At 34.1% G+C, this 18795-nt stretch overlaps 1 protein-coding gene across 1 annotated transcript in view; it reads right to left on the reverse strand.

The window, feature by feature from the left end:
• Positions 1-2716: 2716 nt before the first annotated feature.
• Positions 2717-18795, reverse strand: part of RSBN1L (round spermatid basic protein 1 like) — a 64854-nt gene continuing 48775 nt past the window's right edge. Inside the window, exons 4-8 of the mRNA XM_059074956.2 lie at positions 14763-14900; positions 12757-12899; positions 9405-9572; positions 3832-3940; positions 2717-3743 (exon numbers count right to left, since the gene is read on the reverse strand). Of these exons, the coding sequence (XP_058930939.1) occupies positions 3102-3743; positions 3832-3940; positions 9405-9572; positions 12757-12899; positions 14763-14900 (1200 nt within the window). The 3' untranslated portion in view covers positions 2717-3101. The remainder of the gene's footprint in view (positions 3744-3831; positions 3941-9404; positions 9573-12756; positions 12900-14762; positions 14901-18795) is intronic.

An 18795-nucleotide genomic window follows, 5' to 3' on the forward strand; every position in this document is an offset into this window, starting at 1 on the left:
ACAGTGCTAATCTATTATTTACAAAGATGATCTTACCTGCCATAAGTTTTGGGGAAAAACCTATTTTATACTCAGGAACACTAATGAAATACCTTGAAGACTTAATCCAAGAAATAAAATATTTCCTACCCTCCATGGCCACCTCCCCCCACAAAGTTAAAGAATGGATTAAAAATGAATATATGCGGAAACAAACTATTTCCAATAACCTTATACACATACACGCGCACAGGCACATGCACACACACACAGAGTGTTGTGCTAGATCAACCTAATCTTTATTTAAGGTCAACAGCTGTAGTGACAAAGACGATAATGAATATGGCTTTAGTAAAGTTTTCAACCAAATATCACAAATGCTTAATTCTTTTGATAGCTAACCAGCTAACCTGAGTATGGAATATATATTACTTAGCTAAAAGGATATGAACAAAAATAATTAAAAAGAAAAAAATCACTGTAGCAGACACCACTGAGGTACCTTAGTTTTTTTTTTTTTTGTAAAGGTTTGTATGGCAATTTCATAATTTACATAACAACTATTTATTCTATATAGTATAAGTTCACGTAGAAACTGTATCTTAAGTGCTTCATTATTCTGGTCCAAGAAACTGGAAATAATAGAAAAAAAGTTGTGTTCAGATAAGAACTGGAATGTACTAACTAGGAAACCATTAATATAATACAATATTGAAATAAAAACTATTTGTATGTAACAAACGTAGCCAACAACTTCTCAGATTGCATCTGAAGAGAATTTTTAAGTTATAACCCATAAGACAGGAACATAAGCATTACTCAAGGTGACAAGGCTGTATCTTGAAATCTGTGTTCACTGACTTGTATTTCACCTCCACAAAGATGTATGCATTTTACAAAACAATTAAAATTTCAAAATATGGAGAAGTTTGACTATAGGTTATATAGGAAACTACACTTAAAAACGACCACTCTGGTTGTTTCAGGTACGTCTTTAAGTTAAAAGTTTAAGGCTCATATATTTTGGAGGGATACCCTAAAGACATTTTATTACAGTATGTTCTCATGCATCTATGGGTATGACACTGGAAAACTGGAGCTAAAACGAACCTTGTTAAATACGTTGCCCTTCACTTAAAGAAAGAAAAACCTAAACATTTTTACCACATTCTCTCTCAATTTACAATACTGGTTTGTTATAAACTTTTGTCTCCCAAAAAGGTAGGTGAAAATACATAAATTTAGCTAAAAATAGAAGATAAAGGTGGTGAGGAGCAGGATAAGTAATATATAAAACAAAATCCCTATTTACATTTGCATGATTTATACTTTCCTTACGTCATGAAAATTCCTATGTTGCAAATATATTCTACTAACAACTGAGATTTCCTTACAATGTTTGCCTACCCTTTTAAACTGGAGGCCAGAAATGACATCATTGCTGCAGTTTATTTTTTCTGGTGAAATGCCTCTAAGTAAGCTTCTCCCTAACCAGAGAGATATGCAGTTTTATGGGTACCACAAATAAGGCTGGAGCAGAAACCACTGAAAGTGGAATAGCAACACTAGCTCAAAAGGCAGCACAAAGAAACCCATTTGAAAGTAATCAACCAAAGTATGAGCCCAGAAAAATACCAAATTCAAGTAAAAGAAAATAGATTTGCAACCAGCAGAGTTCCTAACATCAAAGCATACACTGAAGACATTTGTTTGACTTTTAATTACAGTAGTGGAAGCAATCTGAAACAGTGCTGAAGTCCATTATTGAAGAGATTTGTTTTAATCATCTTTCGCTAGGCACTGGCAATCCTGTTTCCTATCTCAATTTTACTTTCTAGAGCTTCTTTTGAAAAAAGAAAAAAATACTCTAAGTTGTTTACCTTGCTAGGGTAGGGAGAGGGATACTTAGAAAGATGAGGTAACAAATCTAATTTTGTTAGTTATCTCTCTGTATATGGCAGTTGAGTCACTGCCCTTATTTTAATATTTTGCATTTGCCATATTTTCCTTCTGTTCCTCAAGAAAAATGTAATAGAGGATTTTAACTGCTCAGAATTAAACTTTCTGTAACTGAACATTTTTTCTCAGCTACTATTAGGTATAGTATGGGTGCTGATTAGTAAGAAACTTTTCTCAACTTCTTATTCCATACACTACAAAGAAAATTCACGTTATAGGGCTATATAATCGGGTCACATAACTTCATTCGTTAAAGGGTTAAATATCACTAACAGACCTTGTTTCTCCCAACTTATAAAATTGTTTCTATTACCTAAACTGCTCTCTTAATGTTGAATATAAATATTTAAAAATGTATTCCAGGGAGTAAAGGAAGTTTCACATATTCATCTTATTCAGCAATTTAAGAAGTTATGCAAAATATGATAACATACATATATATTCCCATACATACACACACACATATAAATATGCTTTCATAACTGAATCTTGGTTTTAAAAACGCTTGCACAGTGTGGGGAATTTAAATATTCACAAGATTTGAATACATACATTTGTACTCCATTAGCACTCTAAGTGGATATACCAGCAGAAACATAATAGATCAAATAAATGATTTAACTGAATTGTCAGTTTGGTGGGGTTTTTTTGCAGACCCAACAGAAAACAGATTATTATGAACCTTTATTAAGTGGCTCACATTTCAGTATAAATCACACTAAAAAGGTTTTTTAAAAGCTATTTACACTACAGTGCTGACACATTTAAAATGAAAAAAAAATCGGTATAAATAAGCTCTATGGAAAAGCCTTAAATTGTCAAAAAAGAATTCTGGCTCATATTACAAAATATATATATATATATATATATATATATATATATATATGTTAATGTCAGCTCTATTCTAAAACCTACAACTCCAACTCAAATGATTTTTTTAAAGACTCCTTTTGTTTAAACCTGCAATGTTTACAGTGCATCTGGCCCTAAGTGCTTTGATACTTCACAGTTATGGACAGGCACTGAGGAATGTTACAAAGCTACATAAACTATAATTTGTAACAGACTTGGGAGCAAGTCTTGGCTTGCTTTCAGAACTCATGAATCTTTATTACATTATTAAGTTGAAGAAAAAAAAACAATTTTAAATGGTATATACAAATTTAGCACAAAATGTTATCATCTTTTCTCTCTTGATTTGAATGTGTTGAACTATGTTGCCTTGTATCAACTAGACTTATGAGACTTCCAGGACACATTTCTTCCTTTAAATCTTTGTTGCTATTTTCAAATTTAGAGTCCACATCAATCTTAAATTCTGTAAATTGAACATGATCCAATTTTGCTTTAACATTCTTGCCATCCATATTATTTGGTGCTCCAGTCTTTTCGGGAATATAAACATTCACAGGTTCTTCCTTGATTCTTACAGTTGCAATAGGTTCATGTTTAATCTGCTGTAATTCATATTTAGAATGAAGTTTGTCTGAAAAAACAGAATCCAAGGAGGTTTTGCTTACAGCACAAATCATGTTGTCAGTGTGAGGTCCAAGAACTGATGATGTGGAATCTGGTGATGTGCATGTTTCATGAGTAACTGTATTCTGAGCACTGTCCTCCTCTGAGTGATATAACTTGAGACGAACATGCCATGCTAAACTGCATACAGCTGAAACTGTCTTGAACTGATGAACAACATTCCTTGGAATAAAATAAATGTCATTATCATACAGCTGAATCCTGGCATAGCGAATGCCTTCCCTCCTCAGTTGATTAAGTTTTGCATCATCAACCCACTGGACACACTAAAATAAAACAAACAAAACAAGAAATACCAGTAAGTCTTTTCCACAATAAAAATTAAATTGAAGATAATAGTAGTTTAAAATATACCTGGGACAGTGGAGGTTCATGTAAATCTAACTGCATTCGTTGAACTACTTCTAAGAAATCTTCAGCATGAAAACAAATTACATCTTTGGTTATTCGAGGTTGATCAGGCCTAAAAAAGAACATGAGATAATGAAGAGTCTGCCATTAATGTTTCACTCTGCTAAGTCCTTATTAAATTCAAAGCAAAAATAGTTTATGGTCAAAATCAAAGTACTATCTTAGAAATGAACTGTAATTAGAAGACCACTTTACATATTTAAACAAAGGGATAACACCATGAATTTCAACCTAAATATGGATAAAAACAACTCATTTTATTATTTATACACACACACACGTTTTGGTATAGCAGAGCAGAAACTTTATTCATTAATCAAGGAATGGAGAAGGGAAAGCTCATTCTCTAAAACCACCTTCTCCCTGTAGGGAGAAGAGTAAGGGAATTTTAAGGGTAGGAGGCAGACATATCATCAGGGCTCTTGCAAAGGGGTGTGGATTTCCAGGAGCAGCCTCACCTCATTTTATTATAGCTATGTGTAACCATATTTTCAAAAATTAAATTGACCTGAATTGGTTAATTATGCAAATCAAAAAACTAAATGTTTAAAGTTAAGACTTTAACTTAAAGTCTTTAATGTGTTGTCAATATTTCAATAAATTAAGTGCTAAATAAAAAATACTACATAATATAAAATTTAGAAGTAAATATAGGGGAAAGGGAAGATATTCTTTCAATACAGACATATATAACTGCAATGATACCAAAAATCCCTAAAATAACACCTAAAATTAAGAGACATTCATTAGAAAAGTACTTATAAAATAAACTGCTACCATCCTACTTGCTGAGGTTAATAGAGTCTTTAAATATAATTCTAAAAAAAATCCCGGGCTTCCCTGGTGGCGCAGTGGTTGAGAATCCGCCTGCCGATGCAGGGGATACGGGTTCGTGCCCCGGTCCGGGAAGATCCCACATGCCGCGGAGCGGCTGGGTCCGTGAGCCATGGCCGCTGAGCCTGTGCGTCCGGAGCCTGTGCTCCGCAACGGGAGAGGCCACAACAGTGACAGGCCCGCGTACCACCAAAAAAATATATAAAACAAATAAAAAATCCCCAAATTCTTCAATTAATTAAGAATATACAAATGCATGTTTATAAAAGATGCTCAAAATGGATTTTAGAATAAAATCCCAAGCAACATAAATACCACCACCCCCCAAAATCATACCAAGGCAAATCATAACCAAATTTTTAAAAAAACAGTGATAAAGAGAAAATCTAAAACTCATGCATCACATTAATATACAGGGAAAGAGGGTAAGAATGATTGCAGGCTTCTCATCAGAAACAATGCAAGCCAGAAGAGAGCACACTATCTTTAAAGTATTGAAAGAAAAAGTCAGTCTAGAATTCTATAACCCCTAAAATACCCTTAAGAAAGTGTGAAATAAAAACATTTTCAGACAAACAAAAACTGAGAGAATCTGTCACCAGAAGACCAGTACAACAAAGAATGTTAAAGAACTTCTTCAGGCTGAAGGAAAATGATATTTAGATGAAAATGTAGATCTATTCAAAGGAATGTAGGGTGCAAGTAATAGTAAATATGAAAGATACTTTATTCTCACCTTAAAAATCTCTTCAGAAATAATTCCTTAATGCCAAAGAAAGCAACGTATTTGGAGGGGATGGTTATAGCACACATAAAGCAAAATGTATTAATAATAATTAGCACAAGGCTTCCCTGGTGGCGCAATGGTTGAGAATCCGCCTGCCGATGCAGGGGACACGGGTTGCGGGTTTGTGCCCCGGTCTGGGAAGATCCCACATGCCACGGAGCGGCTGGGCCCGTGAGCCATGGCCGCTGAGCCTGTGCGTCCGGAGCCTGTGCTCCGCAACAGGAGAGGCCACAGCAGTGAGAGGCCCGCGTACCACAAAATAAATAAATAAATAAATAAATAAATAATTAGCACAGAGGCCATAAATGGGAGCAGGGAGAGACGGCAGTATACTATTGAAAGTTCTTATACATTACATAGCAGGTATAATATTATTTGAAGGTACACTATGATAACTTTAGAGCAACCACTAGTAAACAAATAGTGGAGGTATAATGAAACGCTAAAAAAGGTAAGAAAGAAAAGTGGGGAAAAGGAATGAACTGACATATTAATAATATTGAGTCTTTCAATCCATAAACAAGGTATATCTCTAACATTTCTGTAAGTCTTATTTAATTTTTCTCATTGGTGTTTTGTAGTTTTCAGTATATCATTTATTTTACAAATGTATCTAAATATTTCATAATTTTTATGTTTTTATAAGTTGGCAATTTTTCTTTTCATTTTCAAAATGTTTCAAAGTGTTTATTGCTAATATATAGAATTAAAATATATACAAGTGACTTTTCAACATTGTCTTATCTTGTGACTTAGATAAATTCTAGTACTTCTTTTGGAGACTTAGAACTATCTCTATACACAATTATTTTGTCTTACTCTAAGACCCTGTAATTCCATTTCTATGTATTTACTGAAATGAAATGAAATTATATGTACACTCAAAGGCTTGAAAGGGAATGTTCATAGGAGCTTTATTCATAAAAACCCCAAACTGGAAACAATTCAAATGTCTATCATCAGGTGAATGGATAAATCAACTGTGATGTATCCATACAATGACATACCACTCAGCAACACAAAGGAATGAATTACTAATACACATAACAATATAGATGAATGTCAAAAACATTATGCTGAGTAAAAGAAGTCAGGCAACATATGATTCTATTTAAATGAGATTCTAGACTAGGCAATACTAACCTATAAAGACAGAAAATAGATTTATAGATGTCTGGAGCTGGGGTAAGAATAGGGGGAGATTAACTGCCAAGGTATATGAAGGAAACAAAATGTTCTATATTTTAGTTGTGGTAATGGTAACATGGTATAAATTTGTCAAAACACATCAAACTGTACACTTATAACAAGCGTGTGTATTATTGAATACAAATTATACTTCAATAGTTGATTTTTTAAAAAACTGGATTTCAGGAAGCACCCTTAAATATATAAATCTATGTGAATTCTATCTTCCTAATACTAAGAAGTGATATAAAATTCATCAACACTTCACAAGTCTATCTAGTTTAAGATTTCTTTGTAGTCTCAATCAATCCCAGTCCTTTATCTCAAATTGGTGTTAAGCCTGGCTCTAAGATAAAGTAAAGAATCTTGGACTTCCCTGGTGGCGCAGTGGTTAAGGATCTGCCTGCCAATGCAGGGGACACAGGTTCAAGCCACGGTCTGGGAAGATCCCACACGCCATGGAGCAATGAGCCAGTGCGCCACAACTACTGAGCCTGTGCTCTAAAGCCAGTGAGCCACAACTACTGAAGCCTGCACACCTAGAGCCCGTGATCCACAATAAGAGAAGCCACTTCAATGAGAGGCCCACATGCTGCAATGAAGAGTGGCCACTGCTCAGGGCAACCAGAGAAAGCCTGTGTGCAGCAGCAAAGACCCAACAGAGCCAAAAATAATAAATAAAAAAATTAATTAATAAAAAAAGAATCTAATACTCTAATGCCTAATGTCTCCTTGAGAAAAAGAACAGAACTCAAAACACTAAGATAAGAACACTAAGAGAAAGCACCAATTTCCTTAGTATAGCTTAATTTAACAGCAAGGAATAACAACAAAGGGATCATAGACCACGTCAGCATCAGAGCCATGAAACCCTCTTAAGGCATCGACCAAATTATTTTCTTACCATCTTTAATACTAAGAGATTAAAGCAGCATTGGTATAGAAAGCAAACTGTATTTTACAATACTGAGAAAACTCATAGCTAGCAACATCTCATTCCAAAATCTGTCTCAAATTAAATCTGGCCACCTAATATATTCATACTTTGGCAACAGTCTTTTTTCACTGTGAAATTGCTAGCTTCGAGTGTTTTTTCATTCAGTAACTATTCATAGGGAACTATGATGGACCTGTGAAGGACAGGACACAATCTCTAACTTCAAATCACATATAAAGTGGAGAAGAAAGCATATACCAACAATAATTTAAAGGAGCTTAAGAGAGATTTAAACAAAGTTAAGGCCAAGAAGCAAGAGTATTTATCTCTGAAAAAAAATGTAACTATATGGCTAACTTTAACAAATACTATCTATAAATCAGAGTTCATCCTAAATAAATTTTGATGCCACTCTTAAATCCTTTATACCAAACATTCAAGAAAAATCTCATTAATTTGAAACAGGGAGTTGTTGTAATGATTTCCAAAGAGATAAATTTGCCTTTACTCTTTGACAAAATTAGTATTTTAAACCAGATTATAGTAAGGAATTAGAAACTATATGGGAACAACCACAGATACTTGATAATTACCATTTAACTTAAACACAATTATAAATTATTATCATTGAATTATAAACTATTAATGTCATTTTCCTAAGGACCTCTTAGGGTTAGTTCAGTACTAGTTACTTTGTATATCTGAAATTGATAAAGCTTCATTTATGTTAAGAAAGAAGGTCAGTTTACAGTGGCCTCCCCACTCAGTATTAATTTATAAAATGTTACCTTAAATTTTCCCTTTTGAACAAAGGGTCAATCTTGTATTCACAGCCCCTGAAAAAATTTCCTCGTATAGAAAATACAGGCAATATTTTTCACAACATCTTAGGAATCTATGCAACAATACTGACATTTTATACTTTGAGAATTAAAAAGTTTCTTTTTACTTAGAAAAATTTCTTGCATACTTAGTATCTAATTCAACTGCTTTAATAAGCAAAATAGCATATTCCATCTTAAGTTTCATACCCAAACAATACTCAATTTGAAAATAAAACCTAACTGAGCGAAATTATCTTACAGTATAAATACAGCTTTGCTCTATGGGTTTTATCAATTTAATAAATGGAAATTTTTTTTAATGTATGGGATGACCACCTCTAAGTATATTATCCATTTTCATTAAGAAAATTATCCATTTTTCTAATCTATCAAAAGAGTCAGTGAAACTTACAAGCAAAGCCAGAAAAAAATAATACAGTAAGGTAAACAAACACTTAGTAGATACCAAACCTTAGAAAGATAGCGAGTTAAAACAGTATAAAGAAAAAACACAAGAATCTGGAGTCAGTTCTGAAATCAGACTCAGCTCTACCACTTACTAACTATATGACTACGACAACATTACTTGATAGTCATGAGCCTCAGTCTCCTTGTGCAATAAATACGGGCCTAAAAGTAGAGAAAATTAACTGAACATTTGTAAATGGGCATACAATAAGCACCAAGTGAACTTTAGGTTTTCCATTACCTTAGATAAGACAACCGTTTTCAACTCTAGTCACGTAGAAAATGAAACTACTTCAGTCAAGCCCAAAAGATAAAATCTAGGTTCTAGCAATTGAAAATTTTCTTTAGTACAATTATACAACTAGGATATCCAAATACAGGGGAAAATGAAACTTTTTCCCCCACAGTAAGAAGAATTACTGAAAAACTTCCCAAGAAAAATTTTAGAAGCCATTAAATAGCAGTAGTTAATATATACCACTCTCCACAGTGCACAGCCTTCAACACTCCAACAGCAGCTGTAGTCTGTCGTTCAAAACCTTGTCCTATATGATCTGCGTGAGCTCTTGTTCTGTCTTCAAAGAGCATCTCACGAGGCTCACTAGTTCGAGGTAGGTACTGCAGGTTTTTTATCTCATTGGTAGTTCTGTTAAAACAAAATTATATATATAAAGAGACAGAGAGAGGCAGGTTTATGTATATTAAGGCTTAATTGCCTTCAAACATTTGTACTGATGTACTGACAGGTTTAACTTTTTAAAATGCATTAATAGTTAGAGAACACCTACTCTGTGTCAGGCACTATCTAGGCAATGCAGCTACTGAACAAGACAGTAGTAGTAAATAAGACAGACAAGTTCCTTACTCTCGTAGAAGTTTATATTCTAGTGATAGATAGACCAAAAAATAAACAGCAAGAAAACACTAGGCAATAAGTGCTTCCATAAAACATGCACGGTTTATCGGAGGTAAGGGGAAAAAAACACTTTAGCTCCACCCTGGAGGACAGACATCTCCCACTGGGCCTCTCCTCCACTGCTCAACTTCTAGAATCCTTATGCATACAGAAGCTGCTAACTACTTGGCCTCACTCACTGCAGAAACCCTCTCCAATTTTGCTGCAGAAGGGGAACTGGGTGAGAAGAATTTATTTTGGGAGTCATCATCTTATTTATCTCCCTGTATGATTTTTCTGTTGCTTCCAGAGACAAATCAGGATTGCCCCCATTATCTTCTCATCTCATCCTAGTCCATCCCCTAGGGTCACTCTTCCTTTTTGGTTCTCTAACTTCCCACCCTCAATCTCTACTACTTTACTACTCTTTGTGCACTCTTGTCTTACAGTTTTATATAAACTTTCACACACACACACACACACACACACACAATGCTTTAACATACTTTTTTGCTGTTTGTGATTAATGTTTTACAGGTATTAGAAAGCTAGATGATGATGTTGCTTTCTGTGGAAAGCTAACAGGCTTTCAAACCAAGTCTCGCCTCATTATACCACATTCTAATGAATTAAGACTTTATTAAAGCATTTGGCACAGTGCCTAGGGCAGTGTTGTCATTAGTTGGTCCGACTATAACGTGATGTGAAATGACCACATATACCATGGATTGTAATCCCTGAGGATTACAAGTTCCTCAAGGGGCTGGTAAACTCCCTTAAATTACATGTAAAAGTTTGTATATATCTGCATTATTCTATGGAGAGTCTTTCAGATTCTCAAAATATTTGTATATCCAAATTAAGAATCACTGAGATACACACCAAGTTTACCATTTACTACCAACTTAAAAATTAACTTGTAAAAAGTTCACTGAACCAAAATTTATTTATTAAACAGACACTCTTTTTAGGTGCTAGAGACGCATTTAGTAACAAGCACAACATTGTCCCTGCTCTCATATAACCTACATTTTACTCTATGACCATTTCTCCCTGTTCTGTTTTTTCTTTTAAAATTTATAACCAGTGAGACCATCTTTAGACATCTAAAAAAAGTATTATCTCCCCCAGGATCACCCACTCCATTCCCATCAATGTTAAGCTAGTATACATTCTTCTACACTTTTCTCTGTGCTTACATAAATATACTCTTACACATTTCATTTTATTTCTTTTCATAAAAATAGAATCATACTGGACATATACTCTACATTTTGCTCTTTTCAAGTATCATGGATATCCAGCCCAACAGACAAAATTACATATTATGAAATTAAATATTTCACCACATTCTTTAACAGGAATGTACCAAAATGTATTCAACCATTCTCCTGTTAATGGACATTCAGTCCATTTAAAAATTTATCTCAATATAATAAATGCTGCAATTAACATTCTTATACATTTACCTTTAGTGCTTTTATTTCTTGGGACAAATTTCCAAAAGTAGGGGTCCTGGTTCAAGGAGTATACATATGTTAAACTTTATGAGCTATTTTAGATTACTTCTAAAAAATGATTATAGAAGCTCACCCGTCAACAAATAATATATATTACCCTGTTTCCTCACGTACCTACCAGCCTGTAATATACTCACTCTGTTAATAATTTTTGCCAATGTAATGGGTAAAAATCTCATAATTCTTTTAATATATACTTAATATACAATTGACTACCTGGGGCCTATTTTTCTATTGGGTTGTTTTGCATTTTTCTTCTCAATTTAGAAATGCTCTTTGTATATTAACTTTAGTCTGTCACATGTTACAAATGTTTTAGTCCAGTCTATCATAGCTTTGAACTTTGTTGTTGATGTCTTTTCTCTCACAAATAGTATTATCATTGTATCGTTTTTGGGTTTTTTTTTTGCGGTACACTGGCCTCTCACTGTTGTGGCCTCTCCCGTTGCGGAGCACAGGCTCCGGTTGCGCAGGCTCATGGGCCTAGCCGCTCCGCGGCATGTGGGATCTTCCTGGGCCGGGGCACGAATCCGTGTGTCCCCTGCATCGGCAGGCGGACTCTCAACCACTGCGCCACCAGGGAAGCCCCATTGTATCTTTTAATCTTTGCTTAGGAAGATCTCTCCTAAGCTTAAGCATTTTATTCTAATATTTTTATTTTTTACTTATGTTCAAATCCCTTACTTCTTGTATAACACTGCGGTTATGGCTTTGTTTTCCTTCAAATGGACTCCCATTTATGCCAGCATTATTCATTAAATAAATTTTTCTTTTCCCACTTATCTCATTATTAAGTTCCCAATATACTTTGATCTGTTTGTATACTCTATCCTATTCCAATGATCTTTTTGCGCTTTATAGTACTTTTTAATATCGAGTAAGACAAGGTCCCCCCGCTCATACTTACCTTCTTTTTCACAGCTTTCTAGACTGACTTTATTTATTCTTCCTTATTAACTTTAAAATTATTTTATCCAGTGCTGGAAGTATGAGTCCATTTGTAATGCCAGAAATTCCAAAGGACTATCATTTTTGGCCAATCCAGAACATAGATATAAACATTTGTTTAGATCTTATTCTATACCTTTCATAAGATGTTTTAGTTTTCTTAAAATGAATATTATTTAAATTTATTTCTGAATATTTATTAAATTTATTCCAAAACACTTTATGTCTCTGTTGTGAATATTTTTTCCATTCCTAGTTACAATTTATTGTCATTTGCCTACATTTTTCATGTTTTATTAATATTTGATACTTATAAGAAATTATATCAGCATGTGTAACCATTTTTGAACTTACATTTCAATTACACTCTAAATTTTCCCTTCCTTCTTCCTACAAATTTCAACAAATATACACATATCAATGTACAAATACCCATCCCCAGCAAAAAACATTTATATCCAACATACCTTTTCCTTTTGAAAGGTGACTTTGGCATATCAGCCACAGGGATCATTTGTTCTCCTGGGCGTACCCACATGATTGGACCATCATCACTATCTTTTCGACTCTCTAATTTTAGACTAGATAGTGTCCCCCATGGCAGTGTACACTAGAGGCAAATAATTACAGAGAAATTAATTATTTTTAAAATGTATCTTCAAATATACATTAAAGACTATTGTCCCCTTGACAAAATTTCATATATACATTTGAAATACATACCTATTTTAAATATATTCATATATATTCATAAATTTTCCTTCATAATATTCTATTTCAAACACAACAAGAGAGTAATTATTCTTGGATGGTTTCCCCACTTCCCCAACCCCGCCAGAGATATGATTCACTGTATTTATCATTTATTATTCTTCCTTCTACCAAATATATGGGTCATATGATGTTAATTAGTTGGCAAAATAACTATCTTCCATGAGAATCTATAAAAATGAACAACTGAGTTTTAAAAAAATGGATACCTCAAGGGGGCTTCCCTGGTGGCACAGTGGTTGAGAGTCGGCCTGCCGATGCAGGGGACACGGGTTCATGCCCTGGTCCGGGAAGATCCCACATGCGGCGGAGCGGCTGGGCCCGTGAGCCATGGCCGCTGAGCCTGCGCGTCCGGAGCCTGTGCTCCGCAACAGGAGAGGCCACAACAGTGAGAGGCCCGGGTACCGCAAAAAAAAAAAAAGGATACCTCAAAAAAAAGGGGGGGTATATACCTCTGATTAGTTATAATCAAAACCTAACCAAACAAAAAGGAAAACTAAACCAAAATCAAAATTTATTTCTGTGTAGCAGTTTCTTGAAAAGGTTGCTGGTCTAAAAGCAGGAATTAACACCTTTGAAAAGAGAAATGACCAAGGGCCACTATCCATGGAATGGTAACAAAATGGGTATTTTTTAAAAAGCCATACCCCCTTTTCAAAAAGGGGATCTTGTCAAATTAAATTTCTCCAGAAAGAATGCATTTAGCTCATTTGCTTTTAAAATTAAAATCTGAAACATAAATGTTTAAATGATGGTGTTTTTAAAATAGCACCCAAAATAAATGCAACCAAATTCCATGTCACTAGTTGGGAGAAACAGACAAGGAACCAAAGGTTTAAAAGGAAAAAAAAGGAAATAAAAGGGGAATGGAGTAGGGTGAAAAAGAAAAGGAAGAAAAAAGATATATATACACATATAGACTAGAAAATTGAGCATGCAGAAATGAAAAAAGAAGAGATGTTTAACAGATTATGTGGCAAATACTAGAGATAAACTGATCTTGTCACATTTTGACCTTTGAATTACTGATTAAATAACTGACCTAACTACATAGATCAGAGATTTTTCTCTCAATAGGACAGCCCCAGCCGCCCATAAGAAGAAATATTTTCTGCAATGCAGAGACTGTTGGGGGAAAAAAAAAAAAGAAAACAGAATCTGGCTAAAAATCATTTAAAGAATTTAAAGGGGACTTAAAGCTGCATAGTTTAAATACCTTATTTTATGGATGAGGAAACTGAAGCCCAGAAAGTTTAAACAGCTTGCCCAACCCAGCTAAGGATCTCCAAGATTGAAATACAGTTATACAACTTCCCAGGCCAGTTTTCCACAAACCCAAACTGCCATTCCCTTGCCCTGAACACTTTAATTTAGTAGGCATTCTTCCTGTACCTCTTAAATCCTCTGGCACTCAGTTTATAAAAAGCTGATAAACGGATGGAACTTATTTTCCTAAAGTGGCAGCTACAGGCAAGTGTTATTTTCTGGTCCACCACTTAGCTATGCCTTTAAAATTAGTACTTGAGAAGTCACACATACACACTACACAAGAATACTTCTACTTTGTCATCTCCTCCTTTCCTTCCTTATAATTCAAATGAAATCAAAGTTTTTATAATTCTGAAACAGCCATGATCTGTTATCACTTGTAGCATGAAAGTAACTCCCACAACTTAGACTGCTTGATATTGTTTTCTCTTACTTTTAAAAATGGTGAATCTTCCAACATGTCAAGGAACTCAGGGAAGTAATCTCCCACTTCTTCATCTACTGCTCCCACCAAGCTGATCTGTCGCATTGGGCCAGCTCTATAAGTACCGTGAGAATACGTTCTTTTTACCTGAAGGATATGGAGTTAATTAAGTTAAACATAAGATAATGCCTGTTATCACTGGATAACACTAAATTATGTTGTCTGAAAATATTAGAACATAACGTGTGGCAAGCAAAACAACAAAAAAAAGCCTTTCACAAACAGTAAAAAAAAAAAAAATAAGGCACTTAAAAAAAAAGACAAGATCGGCACAAAATCAAGCTATTTTACCTTCTCTAGCTATTCCTACACACTGCTTATGAAAACACAGCTGAGATAAACAGCGTAATTCCAGACAACTAACTATAATTTCTCCGTATAACAGAGGAGTTTACTGTTTGATCTACAGTGCCACTGAAATTATATTCAGATTTTCCTGTACCTATATTTTCCTAAATGGTTCATATTCTTTTGTCAGAATTTTCAAAAGTAGACCCTTTGAAAACGTTGCATTTAACCATCACCAGTAGTTTGTATGTCCAAAAGGCCACCAGGAATCATCTTCCCTTCTAGATCTTAGCATGTTAACTAAGATCCAGTTTACATTTTTCTGAGGAAAATCTACTAGAGCTTGAGAACCAAAAGTCCTAGGTCCCAAATCTATCTACCTTGCCATCTACCAGCTATGTGACCTCCAGAAATCATTTAAATTCCTTGAGTTTGTTTCCTTAACCCTAAAGATTTACCTCGGATTGCTGAAGAAAACAATAATTGTACAGTGTGAGCAAATGGGTATCATTTGAATATCAACCAAAATAAAACAACCTATACACCTCAAGAATCACTGGTACCTAAGTTTTCAAAAGCACATTTAAATCTTGCAAAGAAACCTCATATACTAACAGTAGTAAACAAGAGTATTTTTAAATTAAAACAACTTCCTTTCATAAACAAACTTCAAGCAAAATCCTAATTATTTTTTTCTCTGGATTAGCCTTTGTGGCCACTAACTGTAGGGAAATTACATTGTCTCAGTTTGCCTGGGTGTATCCCAGTTTTAAAATGGAAAGTCCCATACCAGGCAAACCCAGATGGATGAGGTTTCATCACATCAGGGACACAGACTAAAATATTTTCATATCACAAGGTGAATTCCCACAATTGCAGTTGATACAGATAGTATTCTGTATAAATGTATTTAAGCCCCCACCCACATCAAAAACATGACAATAAAAGTTCTATCATAATAGAACATTTGACTAAAACATTAGAAAATTTTATTTTTTAGCATAATAAGCAAAACAGTATAACAATGATACATTAATTCCTTAATAACTTTACCAGAATTCCAAGGTTAAGTTTTCATGAACTATCACAAATTCACTTCTCAGAACCATAAAACCTTGCTCCAATCCTCAAGTTACAAAAAAAAGTTGGGGTCTGTGTCCCCATTTTGTACTCATGATCTGACCTTTTTCTTGTCTCCCAAAAGTTCCTACCATCTCCAGTACTGAGAGAGCTAAAAGTTAAAATCTGACTCTACAACAATATTTAGGCTTTAGATGTTTAGATATACTAAGAGTACCGCAACAGGAAAATTAGTCATCACTGTGCATTTCTGTAATGCAGTCTAACAAAGCTAAAAATATCAAGTTGAAATTTAGCAAATTTATAAGAATTGATATAAATTCTGTACATGACTGAGTTTGTGGCTTCAGTTCTGGATCTGCAAATGGTCATATGAGTTTTTGAGAGACCTCAAGACCATTCAGTGAAATCAAACACCTTCTACTGTAAAACACAAATTTACAAGTGCTTTGAAATATTCATTTGACTTACAAGTCACATTAGGTAATACTTCCACTTCATACAAATAAGTAAATTTTCTGTACAAATAAGTAAATTTTCTGTGCCTCAATCTTCTCTGTCTTGTTTAAACTTAAATAACTCATCTAACTCATTAACCAGTTCTAACAAAGCCAGAATCAAGAAAGTCTTTGCCATCCAACTGGTTCATTCTACTACATCAACTGAATAATTTGGGCAGTGACTCAATTATCAACTAAATAATTAGGGCAGGGAGGAATGTTCAGTGAGGGAATCCTTCTAAAGTACTAAGCACAACTGAATTTATGAGCTCTCGCAAAGAAATGGGTACTTTAAACATACTTTTAAAGCAAAAGTCAAACGCATATATGGTCTACTGGACTCTTTTTTTCCCAAGAGAGTATGTGCAAGAACTAAATACATGCATACAAAAGATACACCAATAAAGAAAGAATGCTCTTTAATATGAATGTTAGGATTTAGGAGTCAGAGACAATCCACCCTGAGGAAATGTAAAGTCTGAAATTATAACAGTTTATTTAATAGGCAAAAACATGAAATAACTCATTTCTCAAATAACTGAAATAGATTTTGGAGTTCTACCTAGTGGTTGCCATGCAATTCAAATACCTACTTCCATTCTAAAAAAAAAACAAACAAAAACCCTACTATAACAGTATTTAACTATAGAGAAGGGATAAATACAATTAATAATCAAAAAAACAGAACTAGTAGGACTTCCCTGGTGGCACAGTGGTTAAGATTGCTCACTCCCAATGCAGGGGGCCTGGGTTCGATCCCTGGTCAGGAAACTAGATCCCACATGCATGCCACAACTAAGAGTTTGCATGCCACAACTAAGGAGCTTGCCTGCTGCAACTAAGGAGGCGAACCACAACTAAGGAGCCCTCAAGCCACAACTAAAGGAGCATGCGTGCCGCAACTAAGACCCAACACAACCAAATAAATAAATAAATATTTTTTTAAAAAAACAAACTAGAACTAGTTATTAACAAATTTAACATTCAGCCCTCTTAGAGTAAAATTTCTGTGTTTAAATGTTAAGTAAAAACATGTATCGTTTAGTAACAGAAAAAATGGGTAAAACTTCTTGGGTGGTAATATTAAAGACAGATGACTTATAACTTAAGTACTTAACTAACTTTGATTTAACCAGATATTGCTATTTTAGGTTGGAATGATCACTTCATTGATTGAAGAGAGCATTACTGACCTAGCCATCTCATTTCATTCAAATTACACCTTTACATTAATTTCCAAGTTTACAAATGTTGTTCTTTGTTTACAAGTAAAATAAAATGAAACACGTCTAAATATTAGAAATGTTAACACAACAGACTAAATTAAAACAGATTTGATTTTTCCTCCTCTCCTATGTCTATTTAGAGGCTACCTAAAAGGAGGCTTTATCTTTAGATGATTTTTTTTAAAAGTATATCCTATTAAAATTCATAAATATTTCAAAGGATATTTGGGAGAAACTGAATTTTAAAGAGTAAAGTAATACAGACTCTATTTGTTGGATTATAACCTTAAATATGGTATTTGAATCTTCATAGTTCTGGTCACCTCATGGCAAAATACATATATACTATATGTAAATTCACATACACACATAATTTGCTATAATAAAAGCAAAATTCTCTCCCCTTTTCACCAAAATGTGCTAGAACTGTAAAGTACATTCTGTTTGTCCACTATTAAAACCACAGATAGGGAATTCCCTGGCGGTCCAGTGGTTAGGACTTCACACTCTCTCACTGGCAAGGGTCCAGGTTCAATCCCTGGCCAGGGAACTAAGATCTTGCAAGCCATGCAGTGCAGGAAAAAAAAAAAAAAAAACCCACAACACAGATACATTCCACTAAGTATGGTCTCTATATAAATTACATATACTTAGCTATCAGGTTTAAAACAAAACAGCAATTTTCTTCTAAGACATTCATTCTCTAAATATTAAAGATAATAATCTGAAGACTCAATAGGATGGATATAAATAAATTTAAAACTAAATTTTAAAAATTAAATTAATCAAAATCTTAGCTTGTGAAAGTAATCTGAATTTTAAAATACAGTATAACTCAATTAAAAAATGGGCAGGCCTGAATAGACACTTTTCCAAAGAAGACATACA

The sequence above is a fragment of the Kogia breviceps genome, chromosome 9 (assembly GCF_026419965.1).
Source record: "Kogia breviceps isolate mKogBre1 chromosome 9, mKogBre1 haplotype 1, whole genome shotgun sequence".
NCBI lineage: Eukaryota > Metazoa > Chordata > Mammalia > Artiodactyla > Physeteridae > Kogia > Kogia breviceps.